The sequence below is a fragment of the Candoia aspera genome, chromosome 3 (genome assembly GCF_035149785.1).
Source record: "Candoia aspera isolate rCanAsp1 chromosome 3, rCanAsp1.hap2, whole genome shotgun sequence".
Classification (NCBI taxonomy): Eukaryota; Metazoa; Chordata; class Lepidosauria; order Squamata; family Boidae; genus Candoia; species Candoia aspera.
Window position 1 is genome coordinate 88407194 of NC_086155.1, and position 18246 is coordinate 88425439.

Here is an 18246-nt window from a genome sequence, read left to right on the forward strand (position 1 = left end):
CCCAGCCTGCTCAGACAGCCGAACACCCCTACTTTCTAAGTCGCTGGAGCAACCGAATCCGAAGCAGCAGCAGCCGGCCTGTTCTGCGCCTGCTCCCCGCCCGCTTTCTCAGTAGAGGCTGAAGGTCGAAGGGGGCGGCGCCAAATGCCGCCGTGGCTGGATTTCTTTTCCTGCGCGCTTGCCTTGGGTCGGGTTCCGGTCCCTCGCCTTTTCTGTTCCTGAGAGTGAGAGGGCTGATTTCTGGGAGGCGTCCCCTCACTTGCAAGGCGCAGGACGCGGCCTGTCAGCGTCGGCCCACCATGGGCGACGAAGGTCGAGTGGAGATAGATGGCAGCGTTATGGAAGGGGTGAGTTAGAGGGAGAGAGATCGCGGGCACCGGGATCCTCGTGACGCTGGCTTGGGGCGGGTGGCGCGCTCGAACGTTCGCAGGGAAGGAAGGAATGAATGAATGAATGGTTCGATTGGTATCGGCGGGCAAATAAGAGAGGTCGCGATTCTCATCATCGCTGGCAGGAAAAGGTTAACCCCGTCTTTTCTTCCTCGAGGCAGAGTCCAAGACCATCTGCCGTGGATCTTTTTAAATTTGGAAACAGGAATGTTAGCCTTTGGGTTCCCCCTTTCCAGCGGTATCCACAGGGACAATCTTTTGTATGCCTCCCACTGAGTGAATGAGTCTAGAATTCCAACCTTAGTGGCTTGCCTTGCTAAGACTATTTATGACATCTGTGCTCACCCGCCCTAATATTCCCCCCCCCCCGTTTGCAAAAGGGCATTACAGGACCTGTGAACTTGACATAGTTTGAACCCTGGGTAGGCTTTCCAATCTTAGCAACAGCTGCAGTTTTATGAGGTTTGACATCTGCTTCCCTTGCAGGGTGGCCAGATCTTGAGGGTTTCTACGGCTCTGAGTTGCTTGCTCAGTACACCTTTGCAGGTGAAAAATATCCGAGCTGGCAGGAGTCAGCCTGGTCTAAGGTAAATCCTGGTGAATTGTGGGAAAAGTGGATTTCTTTAGAGCTAATCTTAGGAAGAAATTTGCTATCTGATTCCTGTCGCTCATGTTTGTGCCATGTTTGTGGAGAAGTTCACAAAAATTACTAACCTGTAAAACCCTTTTAGTTTTTATGGTGGCTACAAAGGAGCACCATTTCCCGATAGTTATCAAGGATAGGCTGCCTCAAATCAAGCTTGACTCCTGCTGAGTCCATGCAGTATTCAGGCAACAGTAAGGAAGTGGGTGGTTTGGCATTGCCTTTGACTTTCTTGTCTAGCCTTTTGTTGTTTATTCATTCATTCGCTTCCGACTCTTCGTGACTTCATGGACCAGCCCACGCCAGAGCTTCCTATCGGTTGTTGCCACCCCCAGCTCCACCCCAGGGACGAGTCCGTCACCTCTAGAATGTCATCCATCCATCTTGCCCTTGGTCAGCCCCTCTTCCTTTTGCCCTCCACTCTTCCTAGCATCAGCATCTTCTCCAGGGTGTCCTGTCTTCTCATTATGTGGCCAAAGTATTTCAGTTTTGCCTTTAATATCGTTCCCTCAAGTGAGCAGTCTGGTTTTATTTCCTGGAGTATGGACTGGTTTGATCTTCTTGCAGTCCAAGGCACTCTCAGAATTTTCCTCCAACACCACAGTTCCAAGGCATCTATCCCTGGAATTCTCTGGGTGATCGAAATAGTAACCAGGTCCAAGCCTGCTTAGCTTCCAAACTCAGAAACATCAGTCAGATGCTGCCATCTGCTGGCATAGCAGTTCTTGAGCTGGTGTTGGAATGCTGGACTGGTTTAAGCTATTTTGTTAGGCTTGGTTCTCATTTTAAATCTCTATTTTTCACAGACCATGAGGGAGAGCCTGTGGACCTCCAGAAGCTGCTAAACTAAAATTCCCAGCATCCTCAGCCAGCATGACTAATAGTGAGGTATATTAGGAGTTGTGGTTTAACAGCATCTAGAGAACCACAAGTTTGCTGTCCCTGCTCTATCATACTTCAAAGTGCAATGGGGACTGGATGCTTTCCTTATAAAAAACATAAATCCTTTATATGGAAAAACTTGTTTAGTGTTGGAGTGTTCAGTAATGACTGTTCTCTAATGTTCTGTATGTCAGAATATGTTAATAAACTTTCTGGATCAGGTTAGAAATAGATTAGTACAGCATAGAGTTAGCATTCCAGTAAATCCTGTGCACTTTGCTACCAGTGATATATGGCTGTTGGTGATACCACAGTTTTTTATGCTGAATGTTCATGCTTACAGGGTAGGTGGCATAGAGTATTGGACATACCTTAAAATAAAACCCATTTACCTTCTACTCTTCCATATAAATTCCCACTAGTTACTCTCCTTTATAAATGTTTATTTTACGATTCACTCTTCAGTTCCTCATAGTTCCAAGATTCCGTCTCAGAATCTTCCTGATACATCTCCCAGCTTGCTTATTTCTGATAGATTTAGTTCCTGTGCAGGATGAAACGTTAGAATTACAGAATTTGCTTTCTGTAATGTAAGATAGATTCATGGAAAGATCTAATCTAACAACCAAGAGCAAGGTACCTAGACTGAATAGTAGAAAAGAGAATTACAAGCTGCCTCAGTTAACTTGCAGTTTATTTTGGATGGGCATTTGGTCATCTTTTCTCATTAGGTACAGTATACAGCAGGGATGATCTAAAATGGGAAAAAGAGGCTAATGCTTCTGTGGCTATAAAACTGCCTTAAAACTCTTCTGTAGATATTTTCATCTTTTATTCATCTGCAGATATACCTGTGGATGAATAAAAGTGTGGCAGCTTGCCCAAGTCCTGTTAGGATGGCAGTGTGGCATTTAATTATAGCCAATTTGGTCTAGTGGTTAAGGCAACAGGCTAGAAACCAGGAGAATGAGAGTTCTAGTCCCACCTTAGGCATGAAAGCTGGCTGGGCGACCTTGGGCCAGTCACTCTACCTCAGCCCAACCCACCTCACAGGGTGTTTGTTGTGAGGAAAATAGGAGGAGGAAGGAGTCTTAGGTATGTTTGCTGCCTTGAGTTATTTATCAAAATAATAAAGGCGGGATAGAAAATTAAACAAATAAATAAATGTTGTATTATATGGTTCTACACACTTACTATGTTGTTTTATTTTTTACTATCATTTATATCCTGCCTTCTAGGGCACAGATCCTATCAAAGTTGCTTATAAGCCACTTGAACAATCATACATTATTTTATTTTTTATTTCTCAGGCTTGTACTGCTTCCATCATAAAACCGACTCTAATTGGCGATCCAGTAGCGGTTAACCATGTAATGAATAAACAATATAATGACTAACAAAAATATAAACCTATCATGTCATTATTCTTATATAATATATATCAAATGACTTAAAAAAAACTTCTGGGCAGTTGGTGGTTCTATCCCTGTGGAAAATGGACCAGGAAAAGTCCATCTAGAATAATTTTGGCTTGCCTTCCTCTTCCAGGCTTAAAGACCTGGGAGATAGAATTGCAGTGTTATCCCAGCTTACTTTTGTCCTGGAAGTTGCTGTAGGAACATATGGAGCTATACTATATATAGTATATACTATACTATACTATGCACTATACACTATATACTATACTATATCAGATTATTTATAGTTCACATAGCTCCATATTCCCTACACTGACTGGGAGGTACATCGGTGGGTGGGTGGGACCGAAACAAATGGTGGGTGGAGCCAGAGCCAAAAATAAGTAGAGTATTCTTTGTCTGTCTAACATCCCCCTCCCATTCTCATTTTGACATCCTTTTGCCTATCTCCCTACTCTGCTGAGGAGGGAATATATATATCACACTTGTCAGAAGTCTGAATTGATCGCTTAGAGAAGGATTTTGAAACCAAAGGCCATGTGAAATTAGGTGAAGAGCACCCATTTCCCTATCCTGGAGAAATGTTCTTTCTAATCAAGGGAAGCAATAATTGGGAATAATTGCCACTTGCTTGTCAAGGGGTTGTTGCTACTCTCCCTGGGCTAGTGGGGAAGTGGCTAATTGACCTGCGATGTAGGAAGATCATCACTATAAGGCAGCGGTTCCCAACCTTTTTGGCACCAGGGTCCGGTTTTGTGGAAGACAATTTTTCCATGTACCGTGGGGGTGGGATGGTTTCGGGATGATTCAAGCACTTCCTCTTTTTCTCGACCTTTTATTCTTTTTTCTTCGCGCCATTTGGATATAGCAGCAAATGGACTTGCTTTCTCTGACAAGAGGTGGAGCTCAGGCGGTAATGCGAGCGATGGGGAGCGGCTGTAAACACTCAGGCTGTAAATTCACTCGCTTGTCCACTGCTCACCTCCTGCTGTGTGGCCCGGTTCCTAACAGGCCACGGACCGGTACCAGTCCGCAGCCCGGGGGTTGGGGACCCCTGCTATAAGGCACACACAAAATGAGCATCCTTTGTATCACATGTGCATGCCTGGGCTCTCTTATGTTCTAATTCAGTGTACTTGACTTGAAGGCCTCAGCACCTGTCTGGATTGGAAATGGTTTGCAATCTGTGTGATGGACAGATGGAAGGTGGAGAAATCGGGTCAACAGAGATCACTTTCATGCCTGGGAAGATCAAGGGTGGAACTCACATAGCAGACACTAAAACAGCAGGGTATTGTTTTCTGCATTTGTATTCATTAGTACTCAGTTTTGAAAAGAAACTGTACATTAAAGCTTTAGACTTGTGTCCTTCCAGAAGTATTGGATAACAATCCACCCATCACCAATCAGCAAAGGGATAGCTGAGTATGATATGGGAATTGTAGTCCAATGCACATAGAAGACACCAGACTAAGAAAGGCCTTGCTGCAAAATGAAAGAAAAGGTATAAATGGGTGCGTGTGCGCACACACTCGCATGCCTAGATAGATATAGTGTGCGGCAGAAATGATAGCTCTTTCGTAAACACTGATATTTTATTACTGTATGAATGTCCTGGTCATTTCTTTTTTTGTAGATAAATTTTTCTGCAGTTTTCTAAGAATAATTTTTTTGCAAGGAGCATTTTTTTCTTGTGTGGATTTTTCCCTTTTGTGGATCCTGGAGCTTTTGATTGAAGTTCAGTTTCTGCAGTTGCAAAATGCCAGTGCCAACTTGCCAGTGCAGAATTGCTTAGAATTTTGGTTCATTGAAATTAACCAGATGTTGAACTAATAGTGGAAAGGCTTAGGTCCCAATCCCCACTCAGCTCTGAAGCTGACTGAATGATTGGAGCCAATTGCTTTCCTCTAAATCAGTGTTTCTTAAAGTGTGGTCCTAGGACCTCTGGGGGTCCCCCAAGACCCTCTCAGGGGTTCATGAAATCAAAATTATTTGCCAGCGTATGTTGAAAAATAATACAATATTAAAATCCCATCAGACAATTGTGAGAAGCAGTAGCGGCAGTGAATGTGGCAATTTTAATTTTTAACACAGTAAATGTCAGTAAATATAACCCATACAAACAAAAGCTTTTTTAGGGTCCTCTATAATTTTAAAAGTTGGAAGGGGTCCTGAGAGAAAAAAAAGTTTAAGGAACATTGCTCTAAATCATAGAATAAAATGGAAGGTGGGCAGGAAAGGAAAACCATAGATGGCTTTCTCCTAGACTGTTCAAGGAAGCTGAGTGGAAAAACAGCAACAGAATCATAAAGTTGAAGGGGCTATTTAGGCATTTGAGTCCTATTCCTTGCTGGGAACATAATGAGACCATAAACCTATTTTGTCTATGCATTTTTTTAATCATAGGAGCGTTTGCTTGCTAATGCAAGTAGCCATGCCCTGTGTCCTTTTTGCGGCCTCTCCTTCTGAACTTCGTTTGAAAGGAGGCACCAATGCAGAGATGGCTCCTCAGATTGACTATACATTGATGGTAAACAGAAGTTCATTTGCTTAAAGTTGGGCCTTTGATCTTGCAGTCCAAGTTATAGTTCATTTTTGGTTGTTTCACAATAGACTTCTCTGTTTAGCTTTACCAATGCAGACATTGGGAATATGTTCACTAGATTTGCTGGTCCTCAAGCATTTTTAGCATCCATCTGCCTGAAAGTATGGCATGAAAGAAACGAAAAATCAGCTTTTAAAAGCTGATGTCAGGGCCCCATAAATAAAGTGGGAGCAGTTAAGCAAGACTAAAATCAAGCACAGAAGGTTCAAAAAACTCAAGATAACCATGAGCCAAGACTCACCCCTCTTTTATATAAAGCATATAAAAGGGGAAGAATTTCAGTTGCAGCTGCCATGTTAACTTTTTAAAGCCTTTTTGCAGACATCTCTGGTGAAGCAATGGTAAAGCTGATCAATGTTAAAGCAAGTTAAAACTGCTTTAATTTACTCAAATTGTGATAAATGGCTCTCTACCTATTGATTTGGAAACTTAATTCTCACTTCTCACAAGCAATGAGGTGAATAATTATTTCCAAACTTTGTTTAGTTCTTGAAATTATTCAGTTGGATGCTAAACATTTTTTTATTCTTGAAAATAATAGGATTGTGTGGATAATGTGGCACATCTGCCCAAATTGCAAAGGGGGTGATTCTAATGCAATTTGTTGCTTTATTTTTATTGATTAGATGTTTCTTAGTCTAAGCTGTGTCTCAAATGAAAAAAAAATAGAGACAGAATGAGGATGATTTTAAATCTGCCTGAAAAGAAACAAAACAGCATCTTATCCCTCCTTCAAATTCTCTCTCTAGGATATCTGATATATTGGTTCATGTTAAATAAAATGACAGTCATCATAAGCCTTGGAAACACATGGCCCATTACTTTTCTTTTATGTACAAGGGAGTAGGCTATGAGCTTCTACTTTTAGTTCGTGACAGATCAGAATTTGCCACTTTGTCCCAAGCACATAGAACTGATTTGACATAGAACAAATCATAGTTTGTCTTTAAAACATGAAGAAATTATAGTTTTTGACAGCAAACCATTGTTTATGGAAATTACAGTTTTCCATACTCAGACAAAATAGGAGTGAAGCCTTCAGACAGACAGACAGACAGTTTTCCCATCACTCCGGCAACATAACTAAAAGGGATCTTTACTTGTGAAAAGGCTGTACCTGTGTTTTTCAGCAAATGTATTTACTCTCCAGGTCTTCAGGCCAATGGTTGAGAAGTTTGCTTTGACCCTAGACTGTGACATAAAAAGGAGGTGAGTTCCAGTTGTATGTGGATCTGTATCTTGTTTCTATGATTGCAAGTTTCCATATCTAATAACTTTCCTGCATTTTGGCAACAAAAGAGATTCCCTTCCTTTAACTTATGTCCTGCTTTTATGGCCTTCTAAGAGACGTGCAAAAACTAAAGCCCCAAAGCTGCAGCGCAGCCTCTGAAAAGGGAGTGTAGCCTCCCTTGAACTCTTTCCTAAGTTGTAACTTGTCTAAGTGGTTAAATAATATGGAGAATAATCATGCACTGTATTTAACAATTAAATTATGTCTCAACTAAATTGAATTTCCTTTTGATTTTCCCCTTCACTTCGTTGTCCTGATTCCTTTTTGGAATTTGCAAATCACTCAAAGCCAGGTGATTTCAGCATCACACCAAGGGGACTAGACGTGCCTTAGGAGTAGAGGGTGAGGTGATAGCTGCTTCTGCTCTTGAACCTCCTCCTCCATGAATACTTACTTGCTCAACCCCTGATGTTCATAGCCTGCATGTGGGCTTTCAAAGATACTCCAATGGGGTGGTGTAGGAAATAGAACACTGGATTAAATAAAGCCTTTTGCAGGACTACTACTTATGTTTAAGAAGGTTTATCTTTAATGGCAGAAAAAATCCACTCATTATTTTGAGCTCTGCTTGTGTTTCATTACTTTTTAACAGGGGTTACTATCCCAAAGGAGGTGGTGAAGTAGTTGTCCGAATGTCTCCTGTTAAGCAACTAAACCCAATCAATTTAACTGACCGTGGCATTGTGGCCAAGATACATGGAAGAGCCTTTGTAGCTGGGGCTTTACCAATCAAAGTAAGTATGTCTGATATATTTAGGTGAGGAAAAGGGCTTATCCTGCAAGATTTGGATCCAAAATTGGATTGAGTACACACTGATTTAAATTGTAACATGGTTTGTTTGGTTCGGTTTACATGTTAGGATTTGTAAATCATAGCTTATGATTTCCCATTTGGTGTGTACCCATCCTCTGGTTATTAGCAAGTTATTGTTAAACTATGGCTTAGAAAGATGCCATGCTACCTTGAAAAAAAATTACAGGCCATTTAGTTATGATTACAGCATAATAAAGTAAACATTTTATATTTCTGCACTTGTTGCCATATTAAAAAAATTGTTATGTAATCATAAGGCTAAAAATAATTACCTCCATTGTAAAGTACATTCTTTGCCTGAAGGAGTTCCCAGATCCAGTCCTTTAATTGGCACCTTCAGTTACGACAAAGCAAATAAGAAGGATATTTGTCTAAGATGTGGCAAAGCTGGTTCTGGTCTGTAATGGTATGTGAGAATGACCTTAACGGATGAAAGGAAGAGATGCTGCCTAGGGAATGATCAGATAAAAGGGGGAGGAGCCCGCAGCTGCAAAATGGGAAAAGAAAGAAACTTAGGAAGGATCCGCCCTAAGGTATCAGGCTGTTACAAGTGATGGCTGATTTGTATTTTCAGACTAGCAAGATTCTGTTAATGTAGCCTTACAATAAAGTAGAATTAGCTCATCTGGTTTACCTGGGAGGGCCGACATGGCCAGAGTTGACAGTAGTGGACAAGATGGACAAATAGCCTAACCTGGTATGTTATTGAAAGATGGGGATTATGACTGGCCCCTAAATGGGCCTAGGACTTGATTATAAGAGCAGCACTGAATAGGTCATTACAAAAGATTATAAGTAATTCCAAAAAACCCTGAGTCAGACAGCCAAATATGATACATGAAAAAGGTGGTGTAACATAACAGCTGAGAGTTTAACTCTCACCTTGTCCAGAAGGTTATTTGGTAGCCTTAGAAATATCCCTTTTTTGTTCTTTGTTCATCAGCCTTCCATCTGCTGTATGAGTCAAATAAGCCAGGTCTTTGTTACAGATTAGTGTAAAACAGATTGATAAGAATCCTGTAAAGCTGCTCTATAGTTATAGGTGACTGATCACAGGGCTGAGATTTGCTCTGAGAGAAGATTTTCAGATGACACCTCCTTTCTGTAGCAGGGTTATCAAACCTGAGGCTCTAAGGCTGCTTGACGCACACCCTGAGTCTTTGATGTAGCCTCCAGAAGTTTGTTTATTTTATTTATTTAACAAATTTGTCACCGCCCATCTCCTCCGACTGGAGGGACTCTGGGTGGTTTACAACACAGAATAAATATACAATAAAAACTCAAATAAATACATGATAAAATTCCAATAAAATCCCATTAAAACCAAAACGATTTCTTAAGTTGCATTGACATTGTAGTTTTTCTTCACTAGAAAACTCAATAAACCCAAGGACAGTAATCTTATTACTGCGTTTGATTCAATTTAAAGACGTTAATGTTTATTTCTTTTTCCAACTTATCTGAGTTCAGCCCCTGACTTGCCATTCAAACACCAAGTAGGGTCCTCAACCTGAAATAGGTTGAATGTCCCTGCTGTACAAACTTTGTAGAAATGGCAAGAATCATCAAGCAGGGTACTCTAAGCAAACTGAGTCTCTAGATCAGCTTTTCAGGAGGCTGATAATTTGCAAATATTTGGCAAAATTGCAATCTTTCCCCATCCTCTTTCTATGTAAAATACATATATGATGGAAAGCTCTTGCATTGGGGATTTCATATGACTATTAAACTCATTTTATTTTATTACTTTAGGTAGCCAAAGATATGGCTTCCGCTGCAGTGAGATGCATCAGGAAGGAGATCCGAGATCTTTATGTCAATATTCAGGCTGTTAGAGAGCCGGATAATGAGGCCTTTGGAACAGGATCTGGGATTATGTGAGTGGGTTTGGTTGTCATTTGAACAGCCCAGTTTACTGCCATGGGAACCCAACTGGTTTCTTGGGAGCTGTTTTGGGGGAGTCAAGGTAGGGTGAGCCTCAACGTTTTCGTATAATTCTGTAAGTGAGTTTTTACCTTATTTAGAATTGTTGCAGAGACATCCACTGGCTGCTTGCTGGCAGGATCATCCCTTGGTAAAAGAGGTGAGAACTTCAGGCACTAGGACATTGCTTCATGTGACATAGCCTTCTCATTGCCCATTTTGCAAAAGGCTCTTGCTTTATGTTTACAAACCAAAAGTATGATGGTGCCTTCCCTAGCATCCCATCTCCAGTTCCTTTCTCAGGATTATATACAATCTATGGACTTATCCGATGAGAGCTTTGTTATGACATGCGGGTGCTCTAGGCCAAAGACTTCTTATTGGAAATATAGCGCTTGCCCTGGCTGAGTCCATAAGCCCAGTTCCGAAGAGGGAATATGCGTGTGTGAGGGGAGAAGTGTGATAGTATCTGCCTTCTCTGCCCCATGTAGACATATCTTTCTTCTAAACCAGCTGGGAAAAGGCTGTGATGATAGGGTGCATTGTTGTTTAATATAATGCAAGTAAAGGATTAATTGGACACTTCCTTATAAGGGAGGTGGGGCAGAAGGCTAAGGGAAATTGGAGGGAAAAGAGAGGAGAGAGAGGTGATTAAAAAAAAGTGGGAAGGGGAGGGAAAATATTTAGAAGAAAAAAGAGACCTTGGCCATAACAAAACAGTAAACTCTCATTTTGTAATTAAACATGGAGTGTTGCTGATGTCACATCCCATGCTATCTACCATATAATATTATTGTTAAATAAAAAAATTAACCCTTTTTGAACAATTGTCCCTCTGAATAATTAAATGGCAGAATATATGTCATATTTTCCCATTCCCAACATCTATTATACACTGCTACTAGGAAAAGAACTTGAGAGAACTTCAGTATAAGAAGTTTGGGTGGTGGCCATGAGATTGTAAATAATATCCCTCTAATGGAATTTGAGGAAATTACGCTACTTCTGAACAATTGAACCCAGTTTTAACTGTATGTAATATGGGCTAGAAACTGGGAGACCGTAAGTTCTAGTCCTGTCTTGGGCACGAAGCCAGCTGGGTGACCTTGGGCCAGTCACTTTCTCTTAGCCCTAGGAAGCAGGCAAGGGCAAACCATTTCCGAAAAACCTTCCTAAGAAAACCACAGGGACTTGTCCAGGCAGTTTCTGAGAACTGGGCATGATTGAACAGATTAAAAAAAATAGATATGGAGAAGATACATTTGTTAACAGTAATCACCATAACAAGATTTTTAATTTTGAGAGCCAATGTATCTTTGAATGCTGTTTGCGGGGATAAGTAGTCTCCTGCATGTTCTGTTTGTTGGTTTCCAGAAACATGTTTGCAGGCATTTTGAGGGTGTCAGTTTTGAAGTTTTTTCCTTAAACATGGTGACAACAAAAATAACTTCTTAAATGCAGCAGAACAACGTGTTTTGTAACTTAAGAGAATATCTTTTCAACAAGAATTGACCATGGAATTGGCCCAGTAGATCTTGAGGGAGTGTGTCTACACTTTAGATGGTCATCTAGAATTTAGATGAGCTCTTTCTAATGTACTGATCTCCTCCCCTGTGTTGGGATTATAATTCCCAGAATTTTCAACACACCTGGAAGACAACTGATTTGGGAAGGCTGATCTAGATACAGTGTGAGACCTTGCTTTAATGAAATAACAGGGAGGATGTTCATTCTCCACAAATATATTTTAAATGCAAACCTACATTGCAGTAGTGATTACTTCATAATGCCAGTGACATCATTTGCATTCACTGACATCATTTGCATAATTATGACATCATGCAAATGACTTCAGTGCCTGTGGAAATTGGTCCATTGCATACGAAGTTCACTATATCAAGGTCCACCACTAAATCAAGCTCTTAGTGTAGCACACAGGCCCGCAACTAAGTTCTATGTCACCCGGGGCAATGGATTCTGTGCCCATTTTGGCGCCCCCCCAGCTTGGCACCCAGGGCACATACCCTGGTTGCCCCCACCCCCCGTTGCGGCCCTGGTAGCATATATCTGAAAGAAGCCATGATGTATATTCTGTTATAGTGCACTCTAAATCAAATAAGACAATATGAATATACTTGTATCCAATTTCATCACAAAACAAAACTTCATAGATAGGTCTCCATGATTACCTTGTGAAGGTGAATAAATCTCTTTTATAACTGAATTTTTAAAAAATCCATCAAAAGATAGGAATCTACTCTGAATGTATTTTTCATTTATGAAAGAGGCAATCCTGTTATAGGAACTTTATTTAAATCATCTTTCCACTTACTTTTTCTCACAGGTAAAAATGCAGACAAAGTTGGAATCGAAGCAGCAGAGATGTTGCTGGGAAATCTTCGGCATGGAGGTGCTGTGGATGATTATCTGCAGGACCAAGTAAGATCTGCCTGTGGGAAGTCTCTCACAAAAAAGCTGAAATATCACACATACACCTTCTCAAACACCTGGATTTTTTTATTTGTTTGTTTGTTTGTTTGCTATCCCGCCTTTATTATTTTTATAAATAACTCAAGGTGGGGAACATACCTAATACTCTTTCCTCCTCCTATTTTCCCCACAACAACCCTGTGAGGTGAGTTGGGCTGAGAGAGAGGGACTGGCCCAAGGTCACTCAGCCGGCTTTCATGCCTAAGGCGGGATTAGAACTCTCAGTCTCCTGGTTTCTAGCCCAGCACCTTAACCGCTAGACCAAACTGGATTAGTATTCCAAGGAGTTATTGCTTCATTATCCAGGCTTTCTCAATCTGTTGCCCACCAGCTGTGGTGGCTTGTAATTCCCATCATCCCAACTGCAGGTGGATGGGAGTTGTAATCCACACAGCTGAAGAGCAAAGTGAGAAGAAAGCTGTTTGGCAAAATAATTCCTGAGGTTTATTAGGAGCATTCTAATAATGAAATACTCTGACATTTCCAGCATCTTTGAGAATTTCGGACCAATCTCACTTGAAAAAAACAGAGACAGCTACCTCTCTCCATTCTTTTTTGTTTGGTTTTTTGAACACCATTTCCTTTCGGTTGTACTCCATGAAGGAGAGTAAATTTCAATCAGCTCTTGAGAGGGTTTAATTTGCTGCCATGTTGGGGGAGCATGTTGGAGGAGTCCCAGGCGAGCTTTGAGCCACATGTGTTTCTGGCTTTCCTCTTCTCTTGCGTACCTCAACTGGGGGGCCTTCCTGGAGTTGGGATTTTCTGGCATTGGAAATCCCAGCCATGGTGGCTGTTAGCGAAGGGGAGAAGCAGATCTGACAAAAGAAATCCACTTAATTCAGCAGACCTTACTCTGAGGTCATTCTCTATGAAAAGTTATCTTTCAATTCCACCTGCAATTCTGAAAAGCCACCTCTATAGCTTTGCAAATTTTGACAGATATTTACAAAGATTTTGGGCTACTTTTCTATAGCCTTATTTTTCTGTAAACTTACTTTTTTTTAAAAAAACTGAAAACTGATATTTTCATGATGCTAAATAGCTGCATTAATACAAAATAGCTTCAGATGAATTTACCAAAGCGATGCCCGCCTTCTAGCCATTCTAGCTAGGATTTCCTACAATATACTCAGTAAGATTGACTAAAGTGACCTACTAATGAACCCTGTTAAATTAGCAACAATAATAAAGCAGCATGCTCAAGTACTAGCCTGGAGATCCAGAATCTTTCCAGAGCATTAGAACCTTGTGTGAAACTGGAAAAGGTTGTAGGTTTAGTGTGTTTTACAATAGAGACAGTAAACTTTGTTGCAGGAGGAGAGTCATGTTAATTTATGGTGGCAAAAAATCAGGACCCTGGTAGCACCTTTTCTGACCAATACATTTTATTAAGTAATAATAACCAGGAAGATTATTTTATAAGTATCTTTAAGTTCAGTGGCACTTACTCCCTAATGATGTGTTCAGCCTTAATCTGTTAATTGTTCTTGAAACAGAAACTTTTTTCAGTGACTTGACTGATTGTAATCAGCTTGGATAATTCAGAATGGTGCAAGCTATAAATATAAAAACATCTAGACAGAAAGGCATCCCATAAAAAAGATGCTTCAGTCAGATAGCCAAAGAATGCTGTGTCTTTTTTTTCCTTTCATATCAGGGAGTAATGTATCACTTTAGACATTCATAATGCTGGTTGTTTGTTTTCAATCCCCTCCAGCTGATAATTTTCATGGCTTTAGCAAATGGGATTTCGAAAATAAAAACCGGACCAATTACGCTGCACACGGAAACTGCGATACATTTTGCAGAACTGCTGACAAATGTGAGTACTGGTTTTCTTTACAGATCAGCTGATCTTCAAAAGCTGTCAGCCTGGCCAGTAGTGGCATGACCTTACCCCAGGTGAAAAAAGGGCTGGCCCAGGATGTTTTGCTGCATGAAGCAAAGGATATTATAATGTCCTTCACAATTCCACATCCAGAGGAAAGAATAGCGGTTACTTTCAACATTATATTGGGCCTAAGATAGGATGCATAACAATTGCAGCTTTTATCCTCCAAGACTTACTGTCCTCCAGCACCTATTCCTTGAAGTAGCTGCCTTGCCTTGTCTAATGGTTGGTTTACGGAGTAGTCTCCCTGAAGATCTGATTTTAACCATCCACGTTTTGTACAATGGCTGCATACCAGCAGGATACATGCTTGAAATTTCCCTGAAGATCATTAGGAGCAGCACATGTCATATATATATATAAAGAATAATGTCTTTTTTGGGATGGCACTGTGACTTTAGAATGTTCTTTTTGGGGAAGTTCAACTGGTGCTATCATTAAAGTATTAATAAATATCACCTTACAGGTAGTCCTCACTTAACAACTGCCTTGTTCAGTGACTGTTCAAAGTTACGACGATGCTGAAAAAGTAGGTTTATGACCAGTCCTTGAACTTATGGCTGTCTCAATGTTCCCCTGGTCATGTGACCGTGATTTGGCACTTCACAACCAGCATGCATTTATGATCATCACGTGATCATTTGCGACCTTCAGAGCCGGCTTCCGACAAGCAGAGTCAGTGGGGAAGCTGGCAGGAAGTCGCAAGTCGTGGTCACATGAGGTTGTACTTAACAACCCCCGGTGATTCGCTTAGTGACTGCAGCAGAACCAATGTAAATCTGGCATGGTCACATGATGTTTCACTTAGTGACAGAGTTGCCAGTCCCAATTGCAGTCAGTAAGTGAGGACTACCTGTACTATATTTGTAATTTTTAGAATTTTTAATGTTTTGTACTTTGCCTGGAATCCAATTCATGTGAAGAACAGTTTTAGAAAGTTAATTTAAAAAATGTTTATAGCAGTTTTTTAAAACATTTTTTGTTTGCAGGCTAAGTTTACAGTAACAAAATCAGAAGATGAAGAATCTTCCAAGGATGCCCATATTATTGAGTGCCAAGGAATCGGATTGCTTAACACCAATCTCTAGTTATTGCTCTTGGTGAGATGGTGTTATTTTTATTTTAGTTTTTTTTTTTTTTAATATCTCTATAAATGTATTGCACTACATTCACTGGAATGTTTGAATAAAGGTTGTGTGATTAGCAATTGCTTTGAATTAATTCCAATGAAGGGTAGTTCTTCTGGATTGTGAGCTAGATGGAAGAGGCCATTGTTTGCACAACAGATACCTGAGCAGCTGTTCAGGACAGATGCAACAGCTGGAAAGTGATCTCTTCAGCTTTTAAAAATGTCTTCTAGAATTCAGTAATTATTTCTGCTCTCCTCAGGATTGATCATCTGCTTTGCAATGCAACATAATGGGTACAAAGATACATGACAGCTGTCTCTCATACACACAGACACTCAGGTGTGTCTATTTTGTAATCACCTTGTTGCCCATAATTTCAGGAAAAAAAGAAAGCAATTTCAACAGATGGAAATGATATTAATAGTAAAAATGCAGAGTTATACTTTCTTGACACAATTGTTCAGAAATATTTCTAGTATTAGGAATTGCCTGAAGGGGGCAGCACATAACCACATCCACACATTTTCTGGTTGTTGTTTCAAAAAAACATCCTGTTCTAAAGAAACTTGTCATAGCAATAACTCCACAAAAACAGATCTGCTGTTTCTGATGTTTCTAGGGATTTTTCTAAGGCCCTAAATGTATTGATCAACCATTATGGAAGCTTAAGAAGCAGAAGACATTCTTGGCATCTGCTTTCACAGAATCCATGGGATCTACAGCTGAGTTCCTCAATGCTAGTTGAGAATAATAATAATTACTATTTCAATTTGTATGGCCACTCATTTCATCTAAACAAATATGGGAGGCTCACAACAGGTAAAAACAATGAAAAACAAGTTAAAAACCAATATACAAAGATATAAAAACTGTCCAAAATCAATTAAAAAAACATAAAATTACAGTCAGCAGCAGAATTCATTCTACGTCAGCTCAATGCAGCCACTGTAAGAGCGGCCCACCACTTTGGACCCCCAGGCACAATGGCAGAGCCATGTCTTCAAGGCCTCCCTAAAGGCCAAGTGGGTCGGGTCCAATCTAAGATCAGAATGCTGCAACTGTAGTTCCAATGTAACTGGAAAGTTCCAGATTGGAGAAAGTTATAGCTGGAATGATGATTAAGTGCCATCAAGATGATACTTGAAGATACTTGTCGATTCTTAGCAACCATATGGATAGATTTTTTCCAGAATGATCTGTCTTGGCCTTCCAGGTCTCTCAGTGGTGTATTCTTTGCTGTCATAGTTGAATCTACCCACCTTCCACTGGCCATCTTGTTTCTCCTCTTCTTCAACTTTCCAAGCATTAGGGACTTCTCAAAGGACCTGGGACTTTGCATGATGTATCCAAAATACAATAGTTGGAATGATGATGCAGGAATCTTAAAGTTCTCATTGCCACTGACAGACTAACCTGTTTCAACGTTCTATATCAGATGGGGATAAATGTGGCATTCCAGATTCTGCTGAACTACAACTCCCAGCAGCCCTAGCTAGCTTACTGTTGCCTTCTCTTGTACTAAGCCATAATAATTATTTCTTTAGTTTTGATTTAATGTTATTTATTAACTCAGTAATCAGTTTGGTCTAGTGGTTAAGGCAATGGGCTAGAAACCAGGAGACAGTGAGTTCTAGTCCCACCTTAGGCATGAAAGCCATCTGGGTGACCTTGGGCCAGTCACTCTGTCTCAGCCCAACCCATCTCACAGGGTTGTTGTTGTGGGGAAAATAGGCAGAGGAAGGAGTATTAGGTATGTTGGCCGCCTTGAGTTATTTATAAAAATAATAAAGGGATAGAAAACAAACTCTGGCTTGGCATGCATAAATGCAACTGTGAAATACATATTGTTGGGGAAACTGTCCAGGCTGACATTTTGACGCTTCCTTAGGACTGTGAGCTCAGCCACCTGCTCTTTAGATCCATGCCACTCCTAGCTTGTTAAAGCTGCCCAGGGGGTGTGGTATGAGTGGGTTCTAGCGGTGGTGAATTCTTCTTTGAGTGAGGGGGTTGTCTTTAGTCTGCCCCTTCCTCAAGAAGCTGGACCCCACCATACTGGACAATTTTCACCCAGTATCTAACCTCCCCTTTCTGGGGAAGGTGCTTGAGAAGGTGCTTGCACAGCAGCTTCAGAGGACCTTGGATGAAGAGGATTATCTGGATCCCTTTCAGTCAGAATTCAGACCTGGACATAGGATGGAAGTGGCATTGGCACGCTTTTGGATATCTCTGGTAGGGGCAGGATGGGGGTTTTGCATCCATCCTTGCCCTAGTTCACTTCTCTGCGGCTTTCGATATCATCGACCACGGTATCCTTCTGGATCGGCTCAGAAGATTGGGGGTAGGTGGCGCTGTGTTGTGCTGGTTTCCCTACTTTCTCTGGGGTCAATTCCATTTGGTAGGAGAGATCCTGCCCTCAGCCCCTACTATTTGGGGTGTTGCAGGGTTTGGTGCTCTCTCCACTCCTATTCAACATCTACATGAGGCTGCTGGGTGAGATCATCTGTTGCCACGGGGTGAGGTATCACCAGCAGAGGCTGTGAGGGTCTGGATGGGGAACAACAGGCTTCAGCTGAACACTGCAAGATTGAGCGGCTTTGGGTTTTGAGGCTGCCGGTTTTAGGACTGTGCCACCTTTGGTGCTGGATGGGGTAGCGTTGCCCTAGACAGACCTGGAGTGCAATATGGGGGTCCTCCTGGACTTACACCTCTGGCTCAAGAACAGGTGGCAGTTGTGGCAAGGAGGGCCTTGGCACAGCATGTTGTGCACCAC

At 41.1% G+C, this 18246-nt stretch overlaps 1 protein-coding gene across 2 annotated transcripts; it reads left to right on the forward strand.

The window, feature by feature from the left end:
• Positions 1-131: 131 nt before the first annotated feature.
• RTCA (RNA 3'-terminal phosphate cyclase) lies at positions 132-15553 on the forward strand. 2 transcript variants are annotated; one of them, XM_063298338.1, is made up of 11 exons: positions 132-347; positions 876-976; positions 4480-4623; positions 5739-5862; positions 7088-7146; positions 7821-7962; positions 9795-9919; positions 10067-10125; positions 12310-12404; positions 14173-14277; positions 15336-15553. In XM_063298338.1, the coding sequence occupies exons 1-11, from the start codon at positions 300-302 to the stop codon at positions 15432-15434; spliced, it is 1101 nt and encodes a 366-aa protein (XP_063154408.1). In that variant the 5' UTR covers positions 132-299; the 3' UTR covers positions 15435-15553. The 2 variants fall into 2 exon arrangements, with proteins under 2 accessions (XP_063154408.1, XP_063154409.1); XM_063298339.1 differs by lacking the exon at positions 132-347 and adding an exon at positions 1839-1920 and having other exon boundaries at positions 902-976.
• Positions 15554-18246: the final 2693 nt, after the last annotated feature.

Coding starts and splice junctions, on each gene's coding strand:
- RTCA (XM_063298338.1), top strand. CDS start 300: ATGGGCGACGAAGGTCGAGTGGAGATAGATGGCAGCGTTATGGAAGGG. Junction 348..875: donor ATGGCAGCGTTATGGAAGGG/GTGAGTTAGAGG, acceptor CTTCCCTTGCAG/GGTGGCCAGATCTTGAGGGT. Junction 977..4,479: donor AGGAGTCAGCCTGGTCTAAG/GTAAATCCTGGT, acceptor CTTGACTTGAAG/GCCTCAGCACCTGTCTGGAT.